Source organism: Electrona antarctica (genome assembly GCF_951216825.1).
Source record: "Electrona antarctica genome assembly, chromosome: 23".
Lineage (NCBI taxonomy): Eukaryota > Metazoa > Chordata > Actinopteri > Myctophiformes > Myctophidae > Electrona > Electrona antarctica.
In genome coordinates this window covers 21,872,342-21,894,773 of record NC_136804.1, presented here as the reverse complement: position 1 = coordinate 21,894,773, position 22,432 = coordinate 21,872,342, and the positions used below count along the sequence as shown (strand labels likewise).

At 45.0% G+C, this 22,432-nt stretch overlaps 1 protein-coding gene across 1 annotated transcript in view; it reads left to right on the top strand.

Annotated features, from left to right (window-relative positions):
• ptprb (protein tyrosine phosphatase receptor type b) overlaps nucleotides 1-22,432 on the top strand; it is a gene marked incomplete at its 5' end in the record, with an annotated part of 54,977 nt that extends 32,545 nt beyond the window's left edge. Inside the window, 21 exons of the mRNA XM_079494142.1 lie at nucleotides 919-1,019; nucleotides 1,978-2,143; nucleotides 2,617-2,898; nucleotides 6,061-6,342; nucleotides 7,467-7,616; nucleotides 8,631-8,773; nucleotides 10,887-11,020; nucleotides 11,470-11,576; nucleotides 12,211-12,316; nucleotides 13,056-13,136; nucleotides 14,592-14,609; nucleotides 14,783-14,864; nucleotides 15,483-15,573; nucleotides 16,979-17,055; nucleotides 17,654-17,788; nucleotides 18,645-18,767; nucleotides 19,418-19,581; nucleotides 19,955-20,090; nucleotides 20,873-20,993; nucleotides 21,158-21,196; nucleotides 21,265-22,432. Of these exons, the coding sequence (XP_079350268.1) occupies nucleotides 919-1,019; nucleotides 1,978-2,143; nucleotides 2,617-2,898; nucleotides 6,061-6,342; nucleotides 7,467-7,616; nucleotides 8,631-8,773; nucleotides 10,887-11,020; nucleotides 11,470-11,576; nucleotides 12,211-12,316; nucleotides 13,056-13,136; nucleotides 14,592-14,609; nucleotides 14,783-14,864; nucleotides 15,483-15,573; nucleotides 16,979-17,055; nucleotides 17,654-17,788; nucleotides 18,645-18,767; nucleotides 19,418-19,581; nucleotides 19,955-20,090; nucleotides 20,873-20,993; nucleotides 21,158-21,180 (2,522 nt within the window). The remainder of the gene's footprint in view (nucleotides 1-918; nucleotides 1,020-1,977; nucleotides 2,144-2,616; nucleotides 2,899-6,060; nucleotides 6,343-7,466; nucleotides 7,617-8,630; nucleotides 8,774-10,886; nucleotides 11,021-11,469; nucleotides 11,577-12,210; nucleotides 12,317-13,055; nucleotides 13,137-14,591; nucleotides 14,610-14,782; nucleotides 14,865-15,482; nucleotides 15,574-16,978; nucleotides 17,056-17,653; nucleotides 17,789-18,644; nucleotides 18,768-19,417; nucleotides 19,582-19,954; nucleotides 20,091-20,872; nucleotides 20,994-21,157; nucleotides 21,197-21,264) is intronic.

Below are 22,432 nucleotides of genomic sequence, written 5' to 3'. Positions count from 1 at the left end.
TCTCTCTCTCTCTCATTAGCAGGCAACAGTGCAGCACTATCTCTCTCTCTCTGTTTCTGGCACAACAGCGCCACTTTTGCCCCTACTGGTACGCATAGTCACACATACATAGTCACATAGGTTAACACATAGGTTAACACGGACATTGCTGTTCCTTGGAGTGGTTGCACCACTCAAAAAACACTGACGCTCGATTCCTAGGGCTTCTGGGAAATTGAGGCTCAATGCATTGCATGCCATGTTCAACGATGGGACTATTTTGTCATGAAATGGAGGTACAATTGTGAATTTGTGACGATTGCTGAATTCCTACAATGCCCACAATGCTTTAGTGCACTACCGCTCCTTGTGGAGAGGGGGAGCCTGCATGGAGGTGTGACTTTGTAGTCCAGGAAGTGAGACCACATTTTGGTTTTTGGTCATGAACATGGCGTCATGACTAAAATATCTAAAAAAAAAAAACATATTAGACACAGAAGGAAGGAAGTAGGGAAGGGGCCTAATGAAGGCTCTGTTCCATTTAGTGTACAGTGTACAAATGTGAACTGTGAAGAGTGTACAAATGGAACCAAATAGACCCTTACAGGGCCATTTGGAACCCACTCAAGGACACTTTGAGAGCCACTGGTATAGCAGAGTGTTTCCATTGAGCCAACATGCACAATAGCAGCACCCTGACTCACTCTCTCTCTCTGTCTACACTGTCTTACTTTCTCCTTGCTCAGTGTTAATAGCTAGTCGTGGATGCATTGTTTTTATTGGTTTAGGAAGATTACAAAACGTGTTGTCTTGATGTCGGTTTGTTGACAGTTAAGATGCAAATGGGAGATATCTTTTTTTCTTTGTTTTCTTTTTGAGCGGTGCCTAATCGCTCCAATGACTGGCCGTGTGTCTGTCTGTCTGTCTGTCTGTCTGCAGTCCCCTCCCCCGTCTCTTCCCTACAGGTGCAGAATGGAGGAAAGATGGACAGACTGACAGTCAGCTGGGAGCATGGAGAGGGCATCCGGACCAGCTACCAGGTAGACAGACAGACAGACAGACAGACAGACAGACAGACAGACAGACAGACAGACAGACAGACAGACAGACAGACAGAACCAGCTACCAGGCTAGCCTCGGAGGAGGCATACCATTTTCAGGTTTATGATCCGGTCGCGTCTTACGTCATGTTGTAGTCTGGTTTGTAGTCATCAGGCCGGAACCCCCAAACCGGAATCAGAATTACCCCAAATAATTCCCTGCATCATGATTTTAGGGCCTACCCAATAAAATCCTTGATGCGGCGTATTCATCCGACAAGTACTTCTTGGAATATAAGTATCTTTGGTATATAATATCCATATTTTATTCCAACAAGTAGCGACTAAAAACAAACAGGGGGGGGCCAAAACAAAGCGACGGCGGGAATACGAGTTTTTATTAAAAAAAATATCGTCCGCTCTATAACCACGCCTAGACTGGATCACACGCCGATTTAGGAACACAGACCAGGCTTTCCTCCGAGGTGGAAAGTCTGGTGACGCGAGGTTAGCGACCAGGACAGCAGTGTTGATTCTGACAGAAATGTTTGATTTAGTCTTAGTCATAGTGTTTGAATATGTTAATCTACTTTTAGTCAACTAAATATAAGATTTTATATTTATATTTTATAAAATGTGTTTTGGCAGGCCTTTGATGCTGTCGTAATGACTGCTTTTACACTTGGTTGCACTCTTAAAATAGCAGATCTACAAGTGTGACGCGTTGTGAGCTTGTAGATCTGCTATTTTCAGAGCGCAACCAAGCATAAAATGACTTCTCTTTTAGTTCTACTGGATCTCTACTTCACTATAGTCCCTAGACAAACTTAAATATATTTAGTCTTCGTAGCTCAGTTTTTATTTAGTTTTCGTCATCAGTGAAATAAGGTAGTCGACGAACATTTTTCGCCGCTAAACAACTTAACCATCGTCCTTAACCATGTCCGTCCAACTTCAGGTGGTTCTGTACAACTTTGACGGAGATATCCTGGCGGCCCAGAAACTGGGGGCGGAGCATACGAGTCACATGTTCCCTGGGCTCATCCCCGGTAGGCTGTACCGGGCTGAAGTCATCACGCACAGCGGGGATCTGACCAATAGCGCTTCAGTACTGAGACGCACCGGTTAGTCAATACACACATGGCGTTCATTCACAAAGAGTGATAGCCTGCAGCGGTGGACAAATAATAAATAGTTTAACAATAATTGAACTCTTAAGAGCCTAAAATCAAACCAAATGCAACTGTAAGGTATGCTCTCAAGAGTTGAAAGTCTAAAGGGACTCTCCATCATTTTATGCTGGGGACCACCTGGAACCCCCTCAAGGACCACTGGTGGTCCCTGACTTCTGGGGACCACCTGGAACCCCCTCAAGGACCACTGGTGGTCCCTGACTTCTGGGGACCACCTGGAACCCCCTCAAGGACCACTGGTGGTCCCTGACTTCCCGGACCACTGGTTGAAAACCGCTGCATTGGTGGTTTCTCAAAAAAATTAAATAAAATAAAAATAATGATGTTCCAGAAAATGTCAAAAGAAGATCCATAATTGGTAAACGTGAAATCAGATCACAATAAACTGTCTCTCCTTTTCTTAGCTCCGGAGTCGCCCTCCCACCTGTCAGTCAAACAGGGTCCGACCAATGACACGCTGGAGCTCTCCTGGGCGGGTCCCAACTCCGGCGACCACGACGGCTTCGACCTCCAGTGGACTCCTCCCGACGGCCTGTCAATCACGGACACTCAGCCAACCGGACGCGTGGTGGGCGGGATGTTTCCCGGGCGACTCTACAACTTCACCCTGAGGACCGTCAGCGGGGGCGTGTCTGGAGGCGGGCCCGCGGCCAGCAGCCAGCCAATCCAGAGAGGCGTCAGGACCAGTAAGTGGAATTATGAACCTTCAGCTGTCTCTCTGAACAGTGGTGTAAAGTAACTAAAGTATATTTACTCAAGTAGGCCTACTGTACTTATACAGTAAGTACAATTTTTAACTTTCACTTCTACTCCCCTACATCTCAGAGGCAAATATTGTACTTTTACTCCACTACATTTATTTGAAAACTTTAGTTACTGATTTGGATTATTATTACAAAACATACATTAACCACTTCAGCCCTATATACATTTCGGCCATTTGAAAATAGCAGATTTTACAGCTACGTTGTATGATATAGCTCACATTTGAGGCCTTTTGTTCAAAACGAGCCAATCCTGAAAACTTTGAAAGTCAATGTTACCCAATTAGGATGGAATATGAAATATCGGATCAGTCAGAGATACTGTGTAACGATGTGCAGGATTTTTGGACAAAATCTGGAGGAGTAATATCAAAAAATGTGTTTTCCAAAAGTCGGCCTCCTGGTGGCGCTATAACATTTTCTGGAAAATTTGGGGCAGAGGTTTGTTGGCATCCAGGGAGTGTGTGTGCAAACAAACCACCACTGGTCTCTAATGCAGTCAATGATTCCCAACCTGTGAGCTGGGGACCCCTGGTGGGCCATCAGGGTATTGCAAGTAGTTTTAGAATCCGTAGAGGGGCTTATAGAGAACCGTTACATACATGCAATTTGTATTAATTAATATTGAAAACAAAACAATGTAATGTAATAAACAAAGAACAAAAATAAAATAAAAACTAAAGTAAAAGAAAATTGGACAACAAAATTATATAAAAGTAACATCCTGAGCAGAATAGACTAAAACTAAAAAAGAATGCTTTACACAAAGCAAAGACATAATGCTACTAGTCATGTGAAATAGGATGCCTATCATCTAGTTACCCAAAAAGTACTTTACTTACTGTATGTAAAAGTATCCTCCTACCTAACAAACAGAAGTTATTTTGTCAATCTAGCTGAGTTTGACTCAGACAAACACAACATCGGTTCTGGTATTCCACAGGGCTCGATTCTTGGCCCTCTGTTATTCTCTCTGTACATACTGCCGTTGGGAGAACTTATTACCAATCACGGAGTCAATTTTCATTTCTATGCTGATGATACCCAACTATATCTTTCTGTAGCTCCAGATGATCCCTGTGCTTTAGACCCGCTGTTGACCTGTCTGTCTAGCATTAAATGCTGGATGAGTGAGAACTTTCTCAAGCTAAATGAGGATAAGACAGAAGTTCTCATAATCGGTTCTAGTGAGCAGAAATAATCGATAAAAAGCAGACTTGGCAACCTGACTGTAGAAAGTAACAGTACAGTAAAGAACTTGGGGATCATTATTGATTCTGAACTGAATTTTAATTCACACATTAATCATGTTACCAAGATTGCCTTTTTTCATCTTAGAAATATTGCACGAATCAGAGCCTATTTGTCACTGGACGATGCAAAAACGCTAATCCACGCCTTTGTTTTTTCTCGGCTTGATTACTGCAATGCACTTTTTTCTGGATTGCCTAAGAAATCAACTGACAGATTACAACTTGTCCAAAATGCAGCAGCCAGAGTCTTAACTAGAACTAAGATGAGAGAACATATTACTCCAGTCTTGGCCTCATTACACTGGCTTCCGGTTGTTTTTAGGATTGATTTAAAATTATTTTACTTGTTTATAAAGCTCTCAATGGTCTCGCACCTTCCTACCTACATGACTGCCTGCCGAAATATGTCCCAAACCGCCCCCTAACGTCTTCCACTGCTGGCCTGCTCGCTTTGCCTAAAAAAATGGCAACTAAAAAATACGGGGAAGCAGCCTTTTGCTTCTACGGGCCGACGGCGTGGAAAAAACTCCCACTGTACCTTCGACAGGTAGCCTCTGTAGACATTTTTAAAGCTCAGCTCAAGACCCACTTCTACACCCTTGCTTTTAATTGATGTATTTGTCTTTTTAAAAAAATGTATTCATGTCCTCACTGTATTGTTTATGCCCTGCCTTTCTTTTCTTTTTTGTGTATAGCACTATGAGCTGCATTTCATGTCATGAAAGGTGCTATACAAATAAAGTTTTATTATTATTATTATTATATTATTAATACTGCAATGTTTTTTTTTACAAGTAAAAGTCCGGAATTCAAAATTGACTGTAAAAAGTGTAGTCATTATGCAGAATGTCCCATTTCAAGTTTTCAAATGTATGATAATCTTTTGAAAATAGCAGTTCTACAAGCTCGATGCGACGCATTATGAGCTTGTAGATTTGCTATTTTAAAATGGTCTATAATATATGTATAGGGCTGAAGTGGTTAGTGTAGTGTTTTGTAATAAACAAAATCTATAAAGTAACTAGCAACTAAAGTTTTCAAATAAATGTAGTGGAGTCAAAGTACAATATTTGCCTCGGAGATGTAGTGAAGTAAAAGTATTTGAAATTGGAAATACTCAAGTAAAGTACAAATAGCCTATACCTAAAAAATGTACTTGAGTACAGTACTTATGTAAATGTATACTACTGCATAGTTACTTTCTACCACTGCCTTCATGTACAGGTTATATTCTGTGCAGTCACAGTTCCTCACTGTTGATTCATATCAGCAATGAGGATGTGAGATGTGAGCTGCATGCGTCGGTCTCTGGTTGGATATGAATGTGAAATTTACATTTCAATTCATTGAAATTAATTCGCTACTTTTTCCCCCCCTCTCTACTGTGTCTTATTTCCCTGAACAGGGCTGCCCACCCTAAAGTCTGGGTCTGCTTTTTTCTGTTACCACTGTCACAATATTGCTTGCTCTGGGTGGGTTCTCTGTCGGGTCTCTGCTCTCATGTAAAGTGTCTTAAGAGACAACTTGTTATGATTTGACACTTTAATAAATTTAATTGAATTTTTTTAGTCGACTAAATGTAGGCCTATAGTAGTTTTTGTCGGCTAAAATGTATTTTTGCCGTGCCTTGATTGATGGCGTCGTAATGGTTGATTTTACGCTAAACGCAGCATGTCTTGAAAAGGTAATGAAAAGGCCTATAGCAAGGAAAGAACAGGGTGCGAATTATGACTTATGCTGGACTAATCCTCTCTTCTCCTCTCCTCTCCTCTCCTCTCCTCTCCTCTCCTCTCCTCTCCTCTCCTCTCCTCTCCTCTCCTCTCCTCTCCAGACCCCGCTCCGTTAAAGAGCGTCCACTGCTTCCCGCTCTCCTCGTCCTCTCTCTCGTGCTCGTGGTCGCCGCCCCTCGCCGACTTCGACTCGTACGAGGTGGAGTGTCGTCGCCGCGACGACGGCGAGCTGACGGCGGCCGTGCGCGTGTCGGCCGGCGGCGACTCTGCGGTGGTCCTGGAGCTCCTGGAGGCTCACCGACGCTACGCCGTGACGGTCAGGAGCAGTTCTGCCGGGCTGACCAGCACTGCGGCCACAGTGACCGCCGTCACCATGATAGACCGTGAGTATGACCAACAAGTGGTGGAAAAAGTACTCAAATGTTTTATTAAACCCATTTAGACCTGAGGAAATGTTCGTCCTTTTTTCACTGACGAAAACTAAATGGAAACTAAATTAACACTAAACTATGATGACTAAAACTGAGACTAAATATATTGCATCACCAAATAAAAACATTTTCAGCAATGTAAAATCAGTCATTACGACGGCATCAAGGCCTGCCAAAATTCATTTGTCGACTAAATCAACTAGATTTATTCGACTAAAATCTTATGATATTTAGTCGACTAAAACTGGACTAACACAAAAATTCCGGGTGACTAAAATGTGACTAAATGTAACTTAAGGAAAACTATTCAAGAGACTATGACTAAAACTACAATCAAGATTTGCTGTCAACATCAACACTGGTTGGCGTCACAGAGGAAGAGAGAAATTGATTATTATTTATATTTACCTACACGTTACATTATTCTGCGTGACACAGACAGAATAGAAAGCAGAGGATGAGTTGTCACGCATGCCAGTGTTGTGTTGATGTGGGTCAGAGCCTGCTATTTACTGGAGGGGACACTTTTCTTTTTAAGAGGACAAAGAAAGGCAGGACACAGCCCAGAAGCCTTGGTCGGACTGACACAGCGGGACAGCGTGTCCACACTGTACTCTTTATTTTTGAACTCTTCTTTGTTGACCTGCCTACAGTACACAGTAAATTCCCGAGTGACCTTTTAACTCTTGGCGGCCGGGCTACACTGGCGACGGAACGGAACCTCGTCGTGAAGCAGCTAGGAGGCTGCACCCAGAGTGTAGAGTAGGAGAGTAGCGACACGCTTTGATCTCTCCGCAAAGCGGGTGCCTATTGACTATAGTTCCAAACATTGCTCCCATGGCTGGAACTATCCCATTGAGATGGAATGAGCACATTCTATTGTTACAATGGGAGTCAACGCTAGTGTCGCCACTCACTCTCTTACCATAATTGTCGGTGCAGCCAGAGTAATATTATTACTGATTGATTGATCGACTGACTGACTGACTGACTGATTGATTGATTGACTGGCTGATTGATTGATTGATTGATTGATTGATTGACTGCCTGTCTGGCCAATGTCTTGACGTCTCCAGGACCGCCAGTCCCGCCTCCCAGCGTGCACGTGAGCGAGAGGTCGTCCAAGGTCACGTGGTCCTCCATCCTGTTTCGCTTCAACTGCTCATGGTTCAGCGACCGCAACGGAGCCGTGAGATACTTCTCTGTGATCGTCGCCGAATCTGACGGTACGCACGCGCGCGCACACACACACACACACACACACACACACACACACACACACACACACACACACACACACACACACACACACACACACACACACACACACACACACACACACACGTTTTTTTATGTTTTACTTAAAGGACCACTTATCAACCTTCCTTCATATAATTGGCCCTCACTAATGATCATGATAAAATAGCACAATTTTTTTCTACTCAGTCTGTGTCTCATAGGAGGGCTGTGGGCAGTTCAGAAACACGTCCACCAGTGACATCATCAATGGGGAATCCAAGCTAATGGAAACAGCCGGCTTTCGATTCCTGAAAAGTTGCAATGCATAAATGGAAGCCATTGTTCTCACGATAACACACATCTAAATATATTTAAAAAAATCACACCAGTGTGAAGTGAGGGGCGCTAATATGTTAAAGTCGAACTCATGTTGATTAGGTGATGTAAAACAAACGGTGCCAACACAAACATTAAATTCTCTTTATTGTTAATGGCATTTAATGTTTGTGATAGGGACAAGATGATGTCAATTTTCCCTTCATTGTCAAAGCTGTGTACTGTATATAGCCCTCAATAATCTGCCTAACGATGATGTCACTGGTGGACGGGTTTCTGTACTGCCCACAGCCCTGCTATGAGACACAGACCGATTACAAAACAATTGTGATATTTTATCATGAACGTTAGTGAGGACCAATTTTATGAAGATAAGATGAAAAGTGGTGAACTGGTCTCTTTAAGTTAAAGTATCATTACTGCAATATAGAAATACAGCTCTGTTGGGCGCCCGCTGGCCAAGTGGTCTCAATCATAGGTCTTCTACATTTCATGAGCTTTCACTAGTCAGGTTTCACCTGACAACAAAAAAGGGAATACAGATCAAGTAAAAGTCAGAATGTATTCGTCATAGTTTTTAGTCGACCAAATCAACACCGTGCCTAACAACAACAACAACAACAACAACAGCCAATGTGTTTCTTTCCCTCCCTTCCCGCCATCAGACAACGACATCCTGCAGCCTGAACAGCGCCACCCGCTGCCCTCCTACCGCGACTACATCCACAACTCCTCCGTCAGGGCCTATCAGACGGCCTACTTCCAGAGCCGCTGTCCCCAGGACGCTGACGCCCCCTCTGGTGGACAGGTACTGGTACCAGTGTTGTTTTTGGCAGCGGATTTTGATTTTAGTTTTAGTCACATTTTAGTCACCTGGAATGTTTTAGTGTTAGTCTAGTTTTAGTCGACTAAATATCATAAGATTTTAGTCGACTAAATCTACAGTTGAATAAAATGTATTTTGGCGGGCCTTGATGTCGTGGTAATTTCACTTGCTGAAAATTGCAGATCTACAAGCCCACAACGCGTCGCACTGTGGGCTATTTTCAGCATGCAACTAATTGTAAAATGACTTATACTGGATCTCTTGTCCACTAGTCGCTTCCTAACATTTGAGTCTAGTTTATTTGTTTGTTTAAATTGTCAGTATATTTAGTCTTAGTTTTAGTCATCATAGCTTAGTTTTTATTTAGTTTCCATTTAGTTTTCGTCAGTGAAAAAAGGTAGTCGACGAACATTTTTCATCTTAGTTTTAGTCGACGAAATCAACACTGACTGGTACTGCAGTTACTGGGTCGGGGTTAGGGCAGGGCAGAGCCAATAGAGTAAGACAGAGTTACGACATTGAGGGGGCAGAAAACAGCCCGGTCACGTGGTTCATGTAACTCGTTTGTCACTGTAAAGCCTATAGACTCCAATGCATTCCGTAAACTTCCGGTCCAGGACTTTGTCACACTTTGCTATACTCTTCCGCCAATAGAAGTCTATGTAGAAGAGCCACCGTTGGACTGGCCTCATGAAGTGAACGGAGATGTCGTAACTCTGTCTTTACTCTATGGCTCTGGGGCAGGGGTAGCCTGGCCCAGCCAGCGTGCTTTCTGGTCTAGAGGGGCGGGTAGCGCATGGAGCAATGCGTCTGGTCTAGAGGGGCGGGCAGCGCATGGAGCAAGGGTGGGCAGAGCATGGAGCAATGCTTCTGGTCTAGAGGGGCGGGCAGCGCATGGAGCAATGCTTCTGGTCTAGAGGGGCGGGCAGCGCATGGAGCAATGCTTCTGGTCTAGAGGGGCGGGCAGCGCATGGAGCAATGCTTCTGGTCTAGAGGGGCGGGCAGCGCATGGAGCAATGCTTCTGGTCTAGAGGGGCGGGCAGCGCATGGAGCAATGCTTCTGGTCTAGAGGGGCGTGCAGCGCATGGAGCAATGCTTCTGGTCTAGAGGGGTGGGCAGCGCATGGAGCAATGCTTCTGGTCTAGAGGGGCAGGCAGAGCATGTAGCAATGCTTCTGGTCTAGAGGGGCATGCAGCGCATGGAGTAATGCTTCTGGTCTAGAGGGGCGGGCAGCGCATGGAGCAATGCTTCTGGTCTAGAGGGGCGTGCAGCGCATGGAGCAATGCTTCTGGTCTAGAGGGGCGGGCAGCGCATGGAGCAATGCTTCTGGTCTAGAGGGGCGTGCAGCGCATGGAGCAATGCTTCTGGTCTAGAGGGGCGGGCAGCGCATGGAGCAATGCTTCTGGTCTAGAGGGGCGGGCAGCGCATGGAGCAATGCTATGGTCTAGAGGGGCGGGCAGAGCATGGAGCAATGCTTCTGGTCTAGAGGGGCGGGCAGCGCATGGAGCAATGCTTCTGGTCTAGAGGGGCGGGCAGAGCATGGAGCAATGCTTCTGATCTAGAGGGGCGGGCAGTGCATGGAGCAATGCTTCTGGTCTAGAGGGGCGGGCAGCGCATGGAGCAATGCTATGGTCTAGAGGGGCGGGCAGCGCATGGAGCAATGCTTCTGGTCTAGAGGGGCGGGCAGCGCATGGAGCAATGCTTCTGGTCTAGAGGGGTGGGCAGAGCATGGAGCAATGCTTCTGGTCTAGAGGGGCGGGCAGCGCATGGAGCAATGCTATGGTCTAGAGGGGCGGGCAGCGCATGGAGCAATGCTTCTGGTCTAGAGGGGCGGGCAGAGCATGGAGCAATGCTTCTGGTCTAGAGGGGCGGGCAGAGCATGGAGCAATGCGCTGGAGAATATTGGTTCACCGATCTGAGCTTGTGAGTTCTTAAAAAGGGTCTTCAAGGAAGGAGGGAGTAGGTTGAGACGATGATTGAAGCACAGGATTTTCGAGTTCCTGATTGTGATTGTGTGTGTGTGTGTGTGTGTGTGTGTGTGTGTGTGTGTGTGTGTGTGTGTGTGTGTGTGTGTGCGTGCGTGCGTGCAACTCAGGTGGTGGAGGTGAACTTGGGCGCGGGCGGGGACCGTCTGGGCGGGGCCTGTGATCATTACCACGACGATGACTTTGTGAGTGACGGCTACGGCAGATTCTGTGACGGCCCGCTGAAACCCAGAACCTCATACAGGTAATCAGTAGCACACATCTAAACCATAGAACCTCATACAGGTAATCAGTAGCACACATCTAAACCATAGAACCTCATACAGGTAATCAGTAGCACACATCTAAACCATAGAACCTCATACAGGTAATCAGTGGTGGAAAGTAACTAAGTAGATTTACTAAAGTACTGTCTTTTAAGTACAATTTTGAGTTATTTGAACTTCTACTCCACTACATCTCGGATCCAAATATTGTACTTTTACTCCACTACTATTAATCAATCAATCAATCAATCAATCAATCAATCAATCAATTGAAAACTTGAATTACTAGTTACTTTGTGGATTTTGATTATTATTACAAAACATACATTAACCACTTCACCAGTATATATAATATATATTTCGGCTATTTAAAAATAGCAGATGCACAAGCTCACACATTTTGAACACTGTGTGTGTGCGTGTGCAGGCTGAGTGTGCGTGCCTTCACCAGGCTGCTGGATGGGAACCTGGGGGAGTATCCTCAGCCTCTCTTCACAGATACATATCTGTCCGTGCCTCTCAGGACACACGCCGGTGAGTGACATAGATGCATACCGATGCCACCGATATTGTCCCCTATCATTTGACCCATTTAGGCCTGACCTCAAATTTTAAAAAAATCCTTCTAAATCCTCCAGTTTTCTGAAATAAATATTTTCACGATTTTTCAAAAATAGCAGACCTACAAGCTCGTAGCGCGCCACTCGGTTCACTTATCACTTATGATACTTAGAATACATTCTAGACCAGTGGTTTTCAACCCGTTTCATATCAAGGCCCATCATTTATTCGATTTGATTTGATGACATTTAGCCTCTCACACCCAAATCTAAAGAATATTTTGTTCCACAATTCCATGCTGTATTGATGTTGGTACCATTACGATAGATAACAGGCAAACACGTTGATCAAAATAAAATAAAACATTCTACATTCTCTAATTGTGTAGACTTCTTGTAAATTAAGTCATGCAGGTGTTTAACAATAATGTCACTCTAGTAAAATGAAACCAAATGGACCTGTATGGGTCCATTTGGTTTCCACTAGTATTCCACTAGCATCGATTGTTGATTGATCCAGAATTCCACGACAGTTAACCACATTCATAATGTCTTGCAGGGTACTGTATGTATTATTATTATTGGTAAATGTGTGTTGTCCCTTTCAGAGCCCCTAGGGGGCGTGGTGGAAGGGCTGAGCGCCGGCATGTTCCTCATTGGCATGATGGTGGCTGTCATCTCACTGCTGGTCTACAGGCAGAGGCTGAGGAAAGTGTGAGTGCACGCACGCACGCACGCACGCACGCACGCACGCACGCACGCACAGCTTCATTTTTCTCTTTTCTTTGTTTCATTTACTTTTACCTGACCTTACTATGACCAAAACTTAAACCTGTGTCAATTTTTGTTGCCTATCGGGTGGCAACTCAGAGTCAGGACTGAGTCTGCTCAATCACACTTTGCAACGTTCGACACGGCAACACACTAGCTTTAGCTCGCTCGGTGGTGTCTCTCTCTCTTGTTGGCTCAAGTTCACTTGAGACGGAACCCCTCCGTCGCGTTCGAGTGCAGTGCCCGGTATCGAGTCGGTCGGACCCACGGTTCTCCAGAACCACCACAAAAGGCTCTGCTCAGGCTCTGCCAGTGGGCCTAATCAGCCTAAGTCCCCTCACCTGTGCAATTCCCAGTCTCTGCCTCAGCCAATTGATTGCCATGTTAACCCCACACCTGCAAATCTATTACTTAACCAGTACACTTTTCACAGTTAGCACTCTTCAGGCACAGGCAGACACAGATACAGAGATCTCCATACAGTATGGGCACAAAAGGGACACAGACAGATAGTTAAAACGGGTGCTAGGACAAGTTGACAACGGGTTTTATTAGGTTCCCAAGTTGCCGTTCTCAAGTAGGCCGGTGGCCGACGGGCACGTACAGGTCTAGTCCGTAATAATCGTCTTTGTGTTTAACATTTACTGTGTGTGTGTGTGTGCGTGTGTGCGTGCGTGCGTAGGGCTGTACAGGAGAACCCAGTGATGAGGATGAGCATGTGGAAGGAGGTGCCAACCTCCGGAATATACATGGGTGTCAGGAGGTACGTTGTGTGTGTGTGTGTGTGTGTGTGTGTGTGTGGGGGGGGGGGGGGCTGGGGGTGTTGTGCCAGGGTTTTTTTCCCTAGACAGTCGTGTGCCACGTCAACAATAATTTCAATGACGCCACATATTTTGATTGTACACGAATGTAACCCTTTCCCTTTCCCAAATATTTTCTTTCACATTGTTATATAATTATCATTATTAGACTATAATAACCCACATATCTCCTCCACTCTCCCCCCAGTCAGAGTTCAGAGTGTTAATGAATGTAGAATTATGTGCAGGATGTAATTTACATACAAATGTGAGGGACTTCATTTATTTGACTACCGATTGTTTTTTAAATAGTTTATTTTAAATCATAAATCCTCTATATCACACTTATGCCAGTGTACCAGTGATTACCTTTGTGCCAATGCTGGCACGGTTGCAAAAGGTTGCCTACCCCTTGTTGTGATATGTGATATGATTTATAACAGCCACTAGATGGCAATGATGATGACTGTGCCACACCTATATCAAGACCACACCTACAAACATTTCTAGATCTTAGAATAGGATGTATGACCTGTATGCTACCAAACCCTATCAGTTCAAATAAAGCTATATATCAAGAACCAAGTTTCTTCATTGAGAAGAATACAGAAACATTACACCCCTGATTTAGAAAAATGAATGAATGAATGAATGATTATGGCTTCAGTGATAAAAGAACCGTTTCATCTCTAATGGATCTGAACTTCATCCTATCCAGGTCACATACTGTACTGGATGAAGCATGGCTTTAGTAAGCTTGAATGCGATTGGTTGTGATGTTTTCATGAGTAATAAAATAAGCACGTTATACCAGTAAAACCTTTTTATACCAGTAGCAGGATCTTCACAACAAAAGTCATAATATTTGCATGACTTACATCCTATTGCAGGAAACAAATTTGTTTTCATTCCATATACGTTATCTTGGACAGAAACGCTGATATAAAAACAATGTTTATCTATTCATGCATCTATATCAGGGGTTCCCAAACTTTTTTGGACCAGGTACCCCTTTTGGGGTAGACATTTTTCCAGGTACCCCCTCATCTGAAGCGGCTGCAGAAACCTTTCAAGTGTCCTGAGTCTTGTTTCTGCAGCATGCGTCCTGCTGTTACTGTTTGGGGTCACGACAGGTTGACTGATGTTGTAGTTTTAGTAATCATGTCAGCTATTGGCCCAAAGCAAACATGGGAGAAACACAATGAACAACACAAAAAATACGTTTATTGCGCAACTTGGCAGAAATGACCACGTAGATAAACATAATTTTAATGTTAAAAAAAAGATTATTTCGGGTACCCCCTGGCTATGCGTCGCATACCCCTAGGGGTCCGCGGACCCCACTTTGGGAACCGCTGATCTATATATCCCTATAATGGCTTTGTGTTTGTAACATGCTGCTCCGTCCTTTGTTCCAGCAACCGCCGCATCACCAGGTGAGATAAGACACCGCCGTCCAACATTCAAATGCCAAACAAACACATACACACAGATGTCTTGAGCTGATCAGAGATCACATAACTCCTATAGCTCACCCATATGTGTCTCTCTCTCTCTCGCTCTCTCTCTCTATGCCTCTGTCTGTCTGTCTGTCTGTCTGTCTGTCCAGCCCCATCAAAGCCTGCCACTATGAGTCTCACCTCAACAAGCTCCAGGGTGACTCCAACTATCTGCTGTCAGAAGAGTTTGAGGTAATAACACACTACAGATACTATAATACCATTACAGTGCCGAGAGAGAGAGAGAGAGAGAGAGAGAGGAGAGAGAGAGAGAGAGAGAGAGAGAGAGAGGAGAGAGAGAGAGAGAGAGAGAGAGAGAGAGAGAGAGAGAGAGAGAGAGAGAGAGAGAGAGAGAGAGAGAGAGAGGAGAGAGAGAGAGAGAGAGAGAGAGAGAGAGAGAGAGAGAGAGAGAGAGAGAGAGGAGAGAGAGAGAGAATTCACCTGGGACATTCTGTCCGTCTGTCTCGCTGGCACTCTCTCAAAGCCTCTGCCCCTGTCTCTCTCTCTCCTTCTCTATGGACATGGCATACAGTCTAATTCCCCATCTGTCTACTGTGATTTAGTTTATAGTCTTTTGATCTACAAGGGACTGGTGGAGAAGAGATCAATAGTAGATATAGAAGCTCACAACGTGTTGCGCTGCGACATGTTGTGAGCTTGTAGATCTGCTATTTTCAGAACGCAACACCCGAGCGCAACCAAACATAAAGTGATCAGTTCTCCACCAGTCCCTCCCTATGAAATCAACACTCTCAAAGGACATGGACATCATGGCATGCAGTCTAACAATCTCCCCATCTGTCTGTGTAGGATCTGAAGGATGTGGGTCGCAACCAGCCCGTGGACGCTGCTCGCCTGCCAGAGAACCGTGGCAAGAACCGATACAACAACATCCTGCCATGTAGGTCCTGCCCTGTGCATGTGCGACATTGCGCGCGCGTGTGTGTGCGTGCGTGCGCGCACGTGTGTGTTGATTTCGGCAGCACATTTTTATATAGTTTTTTTGGTCAGTCTTTAATCTACAGTTGATTTTGGCGGTGCCTTGATGGCGTCATAATGGCACATTTTACACTTGGTTGCTTGCTGAAAATAGCCGATCTACAAGCTCACAACGCATCGCAACGCGGTGCGTGAGCTTGTAGATCGGCTATTTTCAGAGCTCAACACCCGAGCGCAACCGAAGACAAAATGACTTGTCTACTTACTGGATATCTTCTCCACTAGTCCCTCCCTAACATTTAGTTCTACTGGATCTCTTCTCCACTAGTCCCTCCCTAACATTTAGTTCTACTGGATCTCTTCTCCACTAGTCCCTCCCTAACATTTAGTTCTACTGGATCTCTTCTCCACTAGTCCCTCCCTAACATTTAGTTCTACTGGATCTCTTCTCCACTAGTCCCTCCCTAACATTTACTTCTACTGGATCTCTTCTCCACTAGTCCCGCACACGCACGCACGCGTGTGTGTGTGCAAAACCTTCTTTGCGTGTACATTTGTGTGACGGTCCATTTCTACGTGCACACGGTTGCTCGTTCCTATGTGACAATATCTTTGTGTGAGAACAGACAACATGACGAATGGATTTGTAACATCATGCAACGCAACGCAGCTCTGGGCTTTGACATTGCTGTTCTTATTAAGCACAACGCCCGCACACACACACACGTCCACATGCACGTGTGCACGCACACATGAGATTTCAAAACACCTAGAAATAATGTTAGGTGAAGAAAGTAGAGAATATTCTTTACAGCAGGATAGAAATCTTGTTAAGAACTTTCAACCTATAACAGTGGTTCCCAAACTTTTTCATGTCAAGGACCCCCAAATTGACACTAATCAGCCTGCGGACCCCCATTTGAAAAGATATGCCCCCATAAGAGAAGATTTTTACGGCTCTAGCAGTGATTCTCAACCAGTTTAATTTCAAGGACCAGTTTTACATGCTTTAGTCTACGGACCCCCATTTAATGGCATTTCTGTATCTCTGGGACCCCCAATTTATATTGTAAAATCAATGTTATTAATTTAACTCTGAGATGGACCCTAACGGGTCCATTTGGTTCCATTTGTACACTCTCAGAGTTACAGACCCATAATGGTCCATTTGGTTCCAAACTATCATTTAGCTGGGGACCCCCTGGAACTAGGATTGAATGGTCCTATAGCACCATTCAATAGTGTGTAGTAAATTGTTTTATAGACATAAATGATCACCGATTACTAGTAAGTAATGGAAAATCAATCATTTTGATCAGCACCATGCTTTCTCTGATATTAATAATGTAAATGTTTTGTAACTCTAGATGACCCTACCAGGGTGAAGCTGTCATACCTGGAGGATGACCCCTGCTCCGACTACATCAACGCTAGCTACATACCTGTGAGTGCACATAATCGCACGCACACACACACACACACACACATTCTAAAACGTATTGTTATGTGCACATATTACATTGCATATTAGTGTTCTTGAACATAGTGTTCCATAATATCAGTGGTGGAAAAGGTATTCACATGTTTTACTTAAGTAAAAGTACCAATACTGCAATGTAGAAATACTCTGTTACAAGTAAAAGTCTGGAATTCAAAATGTACTTGAGTAAAAGTACAAAAGTGTTTGTATCAAAATGTACTTAACTTCACACGTTTTCATATACAATCTATACAAAAGCAGATCTGTGTCACATCGCGACACATGAGCTTCTAGATTGGCTATTTTCAAATGGCCGAAATCTATATAGGGCTGAAGTGGTTGATGTATGTTTTGTAGTAATAATCGAAATCCACAAAGTAACTAGTAACTAAAAGTTTTCAAATAGGCCTACATGTACTGTAGTGGAGTAAAAGTGCAATATTTGGATTTGAGATGTAGTGGAGTAGAACTAAAAGTATTGGAAATTGAAAATACTCAAGTAAAGTACAAATACCTCACAATTGTAGTAAATGTACGCAGTCACTTTATCCCACTTTTGCAGGGTAACAACTTCCGCAGGGAGTACATCGCCACCCAGGGCCCTCTGCCGGGCACCAAGGATGACTTCTGGAGGATGGTGTGGGAGCACGGCGTTCACAACATCGTTATGGTCACACAGTGTGTGGAGAAAGGCAGGGTGAGACCAACAGAGCTTCTTGTTCTGTTTTAGCCAGTGTGTAGCCTCGGTATTCCCAGGCTTTTATTTTCGTTCACGTTCAGCTCAAAAATAAAAGCCTGGGGGAACGAGACACATTTCCTGGTCTAGGAGTGGGAGTGAACTGCAGTGCAGAGGGGGCGTCGCTCAAAATATGGTGATGTCAGTTTTGTCCACTGTTTTCTACCAGGGAATGTTGCATCGAAATGAAACTGCAACATTGACTATGTATCGTATCGTTTTGCAATGCAAATAATCGGTATTGAATCGTTTTGCTAAGCAAATAATCGATTGTATCAATACTACATTTTTGTGCGTGGTATAACCTATCCCACACCGGCAGCGTCAGACGCACGCTGGCGCGCGTTCACGCCTCGCCTGACGCTCCGATACGCCATTTTACGCCATTTTCCAGGCGTTGCCGCGCGGCCTCCATCCGGGAATCGTGGGCGTGGCTGGCCAGCCGCGTAATATTTTAATAATAATCTGATAAATGAAAATTTGCTTTATATCATAATTATTTAATTGTGATATGGAATAGGTAGCGGAAGTGAGTTTTTGTGCTTGTTAATTTTATGGGGAAAGTAGGGATTTTAATTTTAGGAAAAGATTTGGGATACAAATTGTTCATTTCCTTATTGTGCGTGTGTGTGTGTGTGTGTGTGTGTGTGTGTGTGTGTGTGTGTGTGTGTGTGTGTGTGTGTGTGTGTGTGTGTGTGTGTGTGTGTGTGTGTGTGTGTGTGTGTGTGTGTGTGTGTGTGTGTGTGTGTGTGTGTGTGTGTGTGTGTGTGTGTGTGTGTGTGTGTGTGCGTGCGTGCGTGTGCGCGCGCGCGTTTAGGTGAAGTGTGACCAATACTGGCCACCGGACAGAGAGCCTCTGTACTACGGTGACCTGGTCATCCAGATGGTTTCAGAGTCCGTTCTGCCAGAATGGACCATCAGAGAGTTCAAAATCACCTCGGTAAGACTCACTGACTGACCACTGTGTGAGTCCAGACGCCTTCCTCTAACCACAGAATAGAAGTGCATTATAAATTAAGCCTTTCTCCAAACAATAGATAGATTTTCTTTTCTATTTTTATCCCGCAATTTTTGTAACCCATTTGTCAATTGTCTAATGTAATCCTGGGCTGCGCAGCATTCCCTGATTTTGCTTAGCATGCTGCTTAGAATAAATTCAGGGAACATCTCCCAGAGCGGAGCCTTCAATGCCAAGTTAGCGGCTTCGGATGTTATCAGATGATTTAATCTTCGCCATCAGCCGCTATCAACCCCATGCAGTGGAGCCAGTATGGAAATTTCCTACATATTGACGTTGTCAGCCATTGTCCGACTATTACTAACCGCGTAACCCTAATTCTAACCCTAACCTCAGTCTTAACCGGCCATGTAAGTCAGTTTCACAATGTTTTCGCTTCGGCGGCAGTCATTTCACTTCCGCATTTCCCCTAGTCGCCTATACTCACGGTAGGGGCAGTATGTAGGAAATGTCCATATTGCCTCCATATTGCCTCCATTGCAACATACTGGTCATTATCGGTTGATATAACATTCGAAGCGGGTGGCCACGTTGCAGCTCTGTGTCTGAGAGTACCGATCCAATCCTGACAGGAAAACGGGTCCACTTACCCGCGGGTGGTCCGTCACTTCCATTACACGGTGTGGCCGGACCATGGCGTTCCAGAGACCACCCAGTCACTGATCCAGTTCGTCAGGACGGTCAGAGACTACGCTGACCGCTCGCCCTCGACCGGAGCCACGGTCGTGCACTGCAGGTATAAGGGATAGGAGAGGTTTTGCGTGTGTGTGCGTATGTGTGTGTGCGTGCGTGCGTGCGTTGCCGTGCTGGAGTGGGTCGTACATAGGGACATTCATTTTGTGTGTGTGTTCGTTCATTTTACTTCTATAGTTGATGTGTGCTTCTTGCCAACACACTTGTCCCTGCTGGTAATAAAATGCGTTGAAAACTAGATTTGTATTTGTCCAGCTGTGATAGTGTGATTAGGGGTCTATGATGGACCCACCAACACAATAGTGGTGCTCCCCAGGTTGCTCTCTTAGTCAGGATGGTGGTCCCTGGGTCAAAATCAGGTGAAAGCCCTTGCCTTATAGGATATCTTTCTTTTTTGTGGTGTGTGCGTGCGTCAGTGCTGGAGTGGGTCGTACAGGGACATTCATAGTGCTGGACCGGGCTCTACAGGAGCTGGACTCCAGAGGAACCATCGACCTGTACGGCTCTGTGTTCGACCTGCGCCTCCACCGCTCACACATGGTCCAAACCGAGGTACAGAACAGTGTGTGTGTGTGTGTGTGTGTTCGTGACTTTGCGCGCATGCATGTGTGCATGCCTGCGCGCTTGTGTGTGTGTGTACACGTGCACATGGGTTCAGTTTGGTCAGAGGCTGAACATGCAGAGGAGAATCTATTGGAACGTTAAAGGGCCACTTATACTTCACCCCTTTTGCAACCAGATCTTATTTGAATGATGTTTAGGACACAAGAAACACTTTCCTGGTGGTTTTACAGTATGTGTGTTTCTAGATATGTTAGTCAAGACGCCACGTTCATGACCACAACTTGTCATGAAAATGTGGTCTCACTTCCTTCCTGGACTACATTGTTGTCTCAGCAAGACACTAGCCCACATGGGGCGTCTCCCAACCACAAGTGCACCAAAGCATTATGGTCATTGTAGGAATTCAACAATCCAGTCAAACACACAGACTTCATTATTTTATTCTGGCAATAGAGTGCAAATTTCAAATTGTGCAACTGTTATAATCTACTACAAATACTAGTAACATTGATTGATGTTGCAGTTTCTTCCAGCGGAGAAATGTTCCTTTAACATATGCAGCATATTTGTAATGCATTCAACATTTAACTCATCCCCATGGGCTGTGTGTGTGTGTGTGTGTGTGTGTGTGTGTGTGTGTGTGTGTGTGTGTGTGTGTGTGTGTGTGTGTGTGTGTGTGTGTGTGTGTGTGTGTGTGTGTGTGTGTGTGTGTGTGTGTGTGTGTGTGTGTGTGTGTGTGTGTGTGTGTGTGTTTGCGTTTGCGTTTGCAGTGCCAGTATTCCTACCTCCACCAGTGTCTGAGAGATGTACTCCGAGCCAGGAAACATCGCAACGAGCAGGAAAACCCTCTCTACCCCATCTATGAGAACTTCAACCCCGAATACTGCCGTGGTAGGGACACACACACACACGTCACTGTTTCCATTTACTCTATGACAAATGGCTTAAATTATCTTAGCTCGTGCAGGCAACTGAAACTTAAAGTAAAGGGTTGAACAAAACAAAAACACTATCTCTCTCTCTCTCTCTCTCTCTCTCTCTCTCTCTCTCCACAGATTTCATCTATACGGGACGCTAGAGTACAGGGAAGTTCCGTTCTGCAGCACAGAAAGAGGAAACTATAAGGGCCAGTTAGCCTACAGTAGCTACCGCGTAATGCTAGCAACGTTTTATAGGCCTATTATAGAAAACAAAACATCTCTGATTGTAAAGTAACGGTAGCAACACAGGAGATAACCCTACAGAAGGCAGGAGAGGACATATGGGTGTAATTATTTTTCTTCTTTTTTTTGATAATCAAAATAGCCCCTGCTAATGTGCATATGTTTGGTCCGACGTACTAACAGTCTGACTCGCAATCGTCCGACACCCTACCGCGAATCCTAACCTAACCCTAACCGCACGTGGAAGCCACGGGCGAGTCTTAACCGGCTACGCATGTGTCTTAACCGGCACCACATGTTGGGAGCCATGGGTGAGTCTTAACCAGCCACACGTGTGTCTTAACCGGCACCGCATGTAGGGAGTCATGGGTGAGTCTTAACCGGCCACACGTGTGTCTTAACCGACACCGCATGTAGGGAGCCATGGGTGAGTCTTAACCGGCCACACGTGTGTCTTAACCGGCACCGCATGTAGGGAGCCATGGGTGAGTCTTAACCAGCCACAAGTGTCTTAACCGGCACCGCATGTAGGGAGCCACAGGTGAGTCTTAACCGGCCACACGCGTGTCTTAACCGGCACCGCATGTAGGGAGCCATGGGTGAGTCTTAACCGGCCACACGTGTGTCTTAACCGACACCGCATGTAGGGAGCCATGGGTGAGTCTTAACCAGCCACATATGTGTCTTAACCGGCAACACACGTCGGAGCCACGGGTGAGTCTTACTCTTAACCGGCCAAGCATGTCAGATGCATGTCGGACTGTTAGTACGTCGGACCTACGTATGCCCCCCCGCCCCCCTGCGCTGGGCCTGCCCCTCCAGTGTTGTTTCATGATCTTGTTATTTTGTGATCAGAATAAAACAACGAGAAGAAATAAGTAGGCTATGTATGAATAGGAGACAAAATGATATACATTCGGATTTGGATTTCTGGAGTATTTACCAACACATTTTCCTAATGTATAAATAAGAAATACAAATATACATAAAATGTAGCCTATGTATATTTTATAATGATTTTAGTTTGATCACGGTGTTAGCATAATTATGTGTAGCGCTAGCACACACACACACACACACACACACACACACACACACACACACACACACACACACACACACACACACACACACACACACACACACACACACACACACACACACACA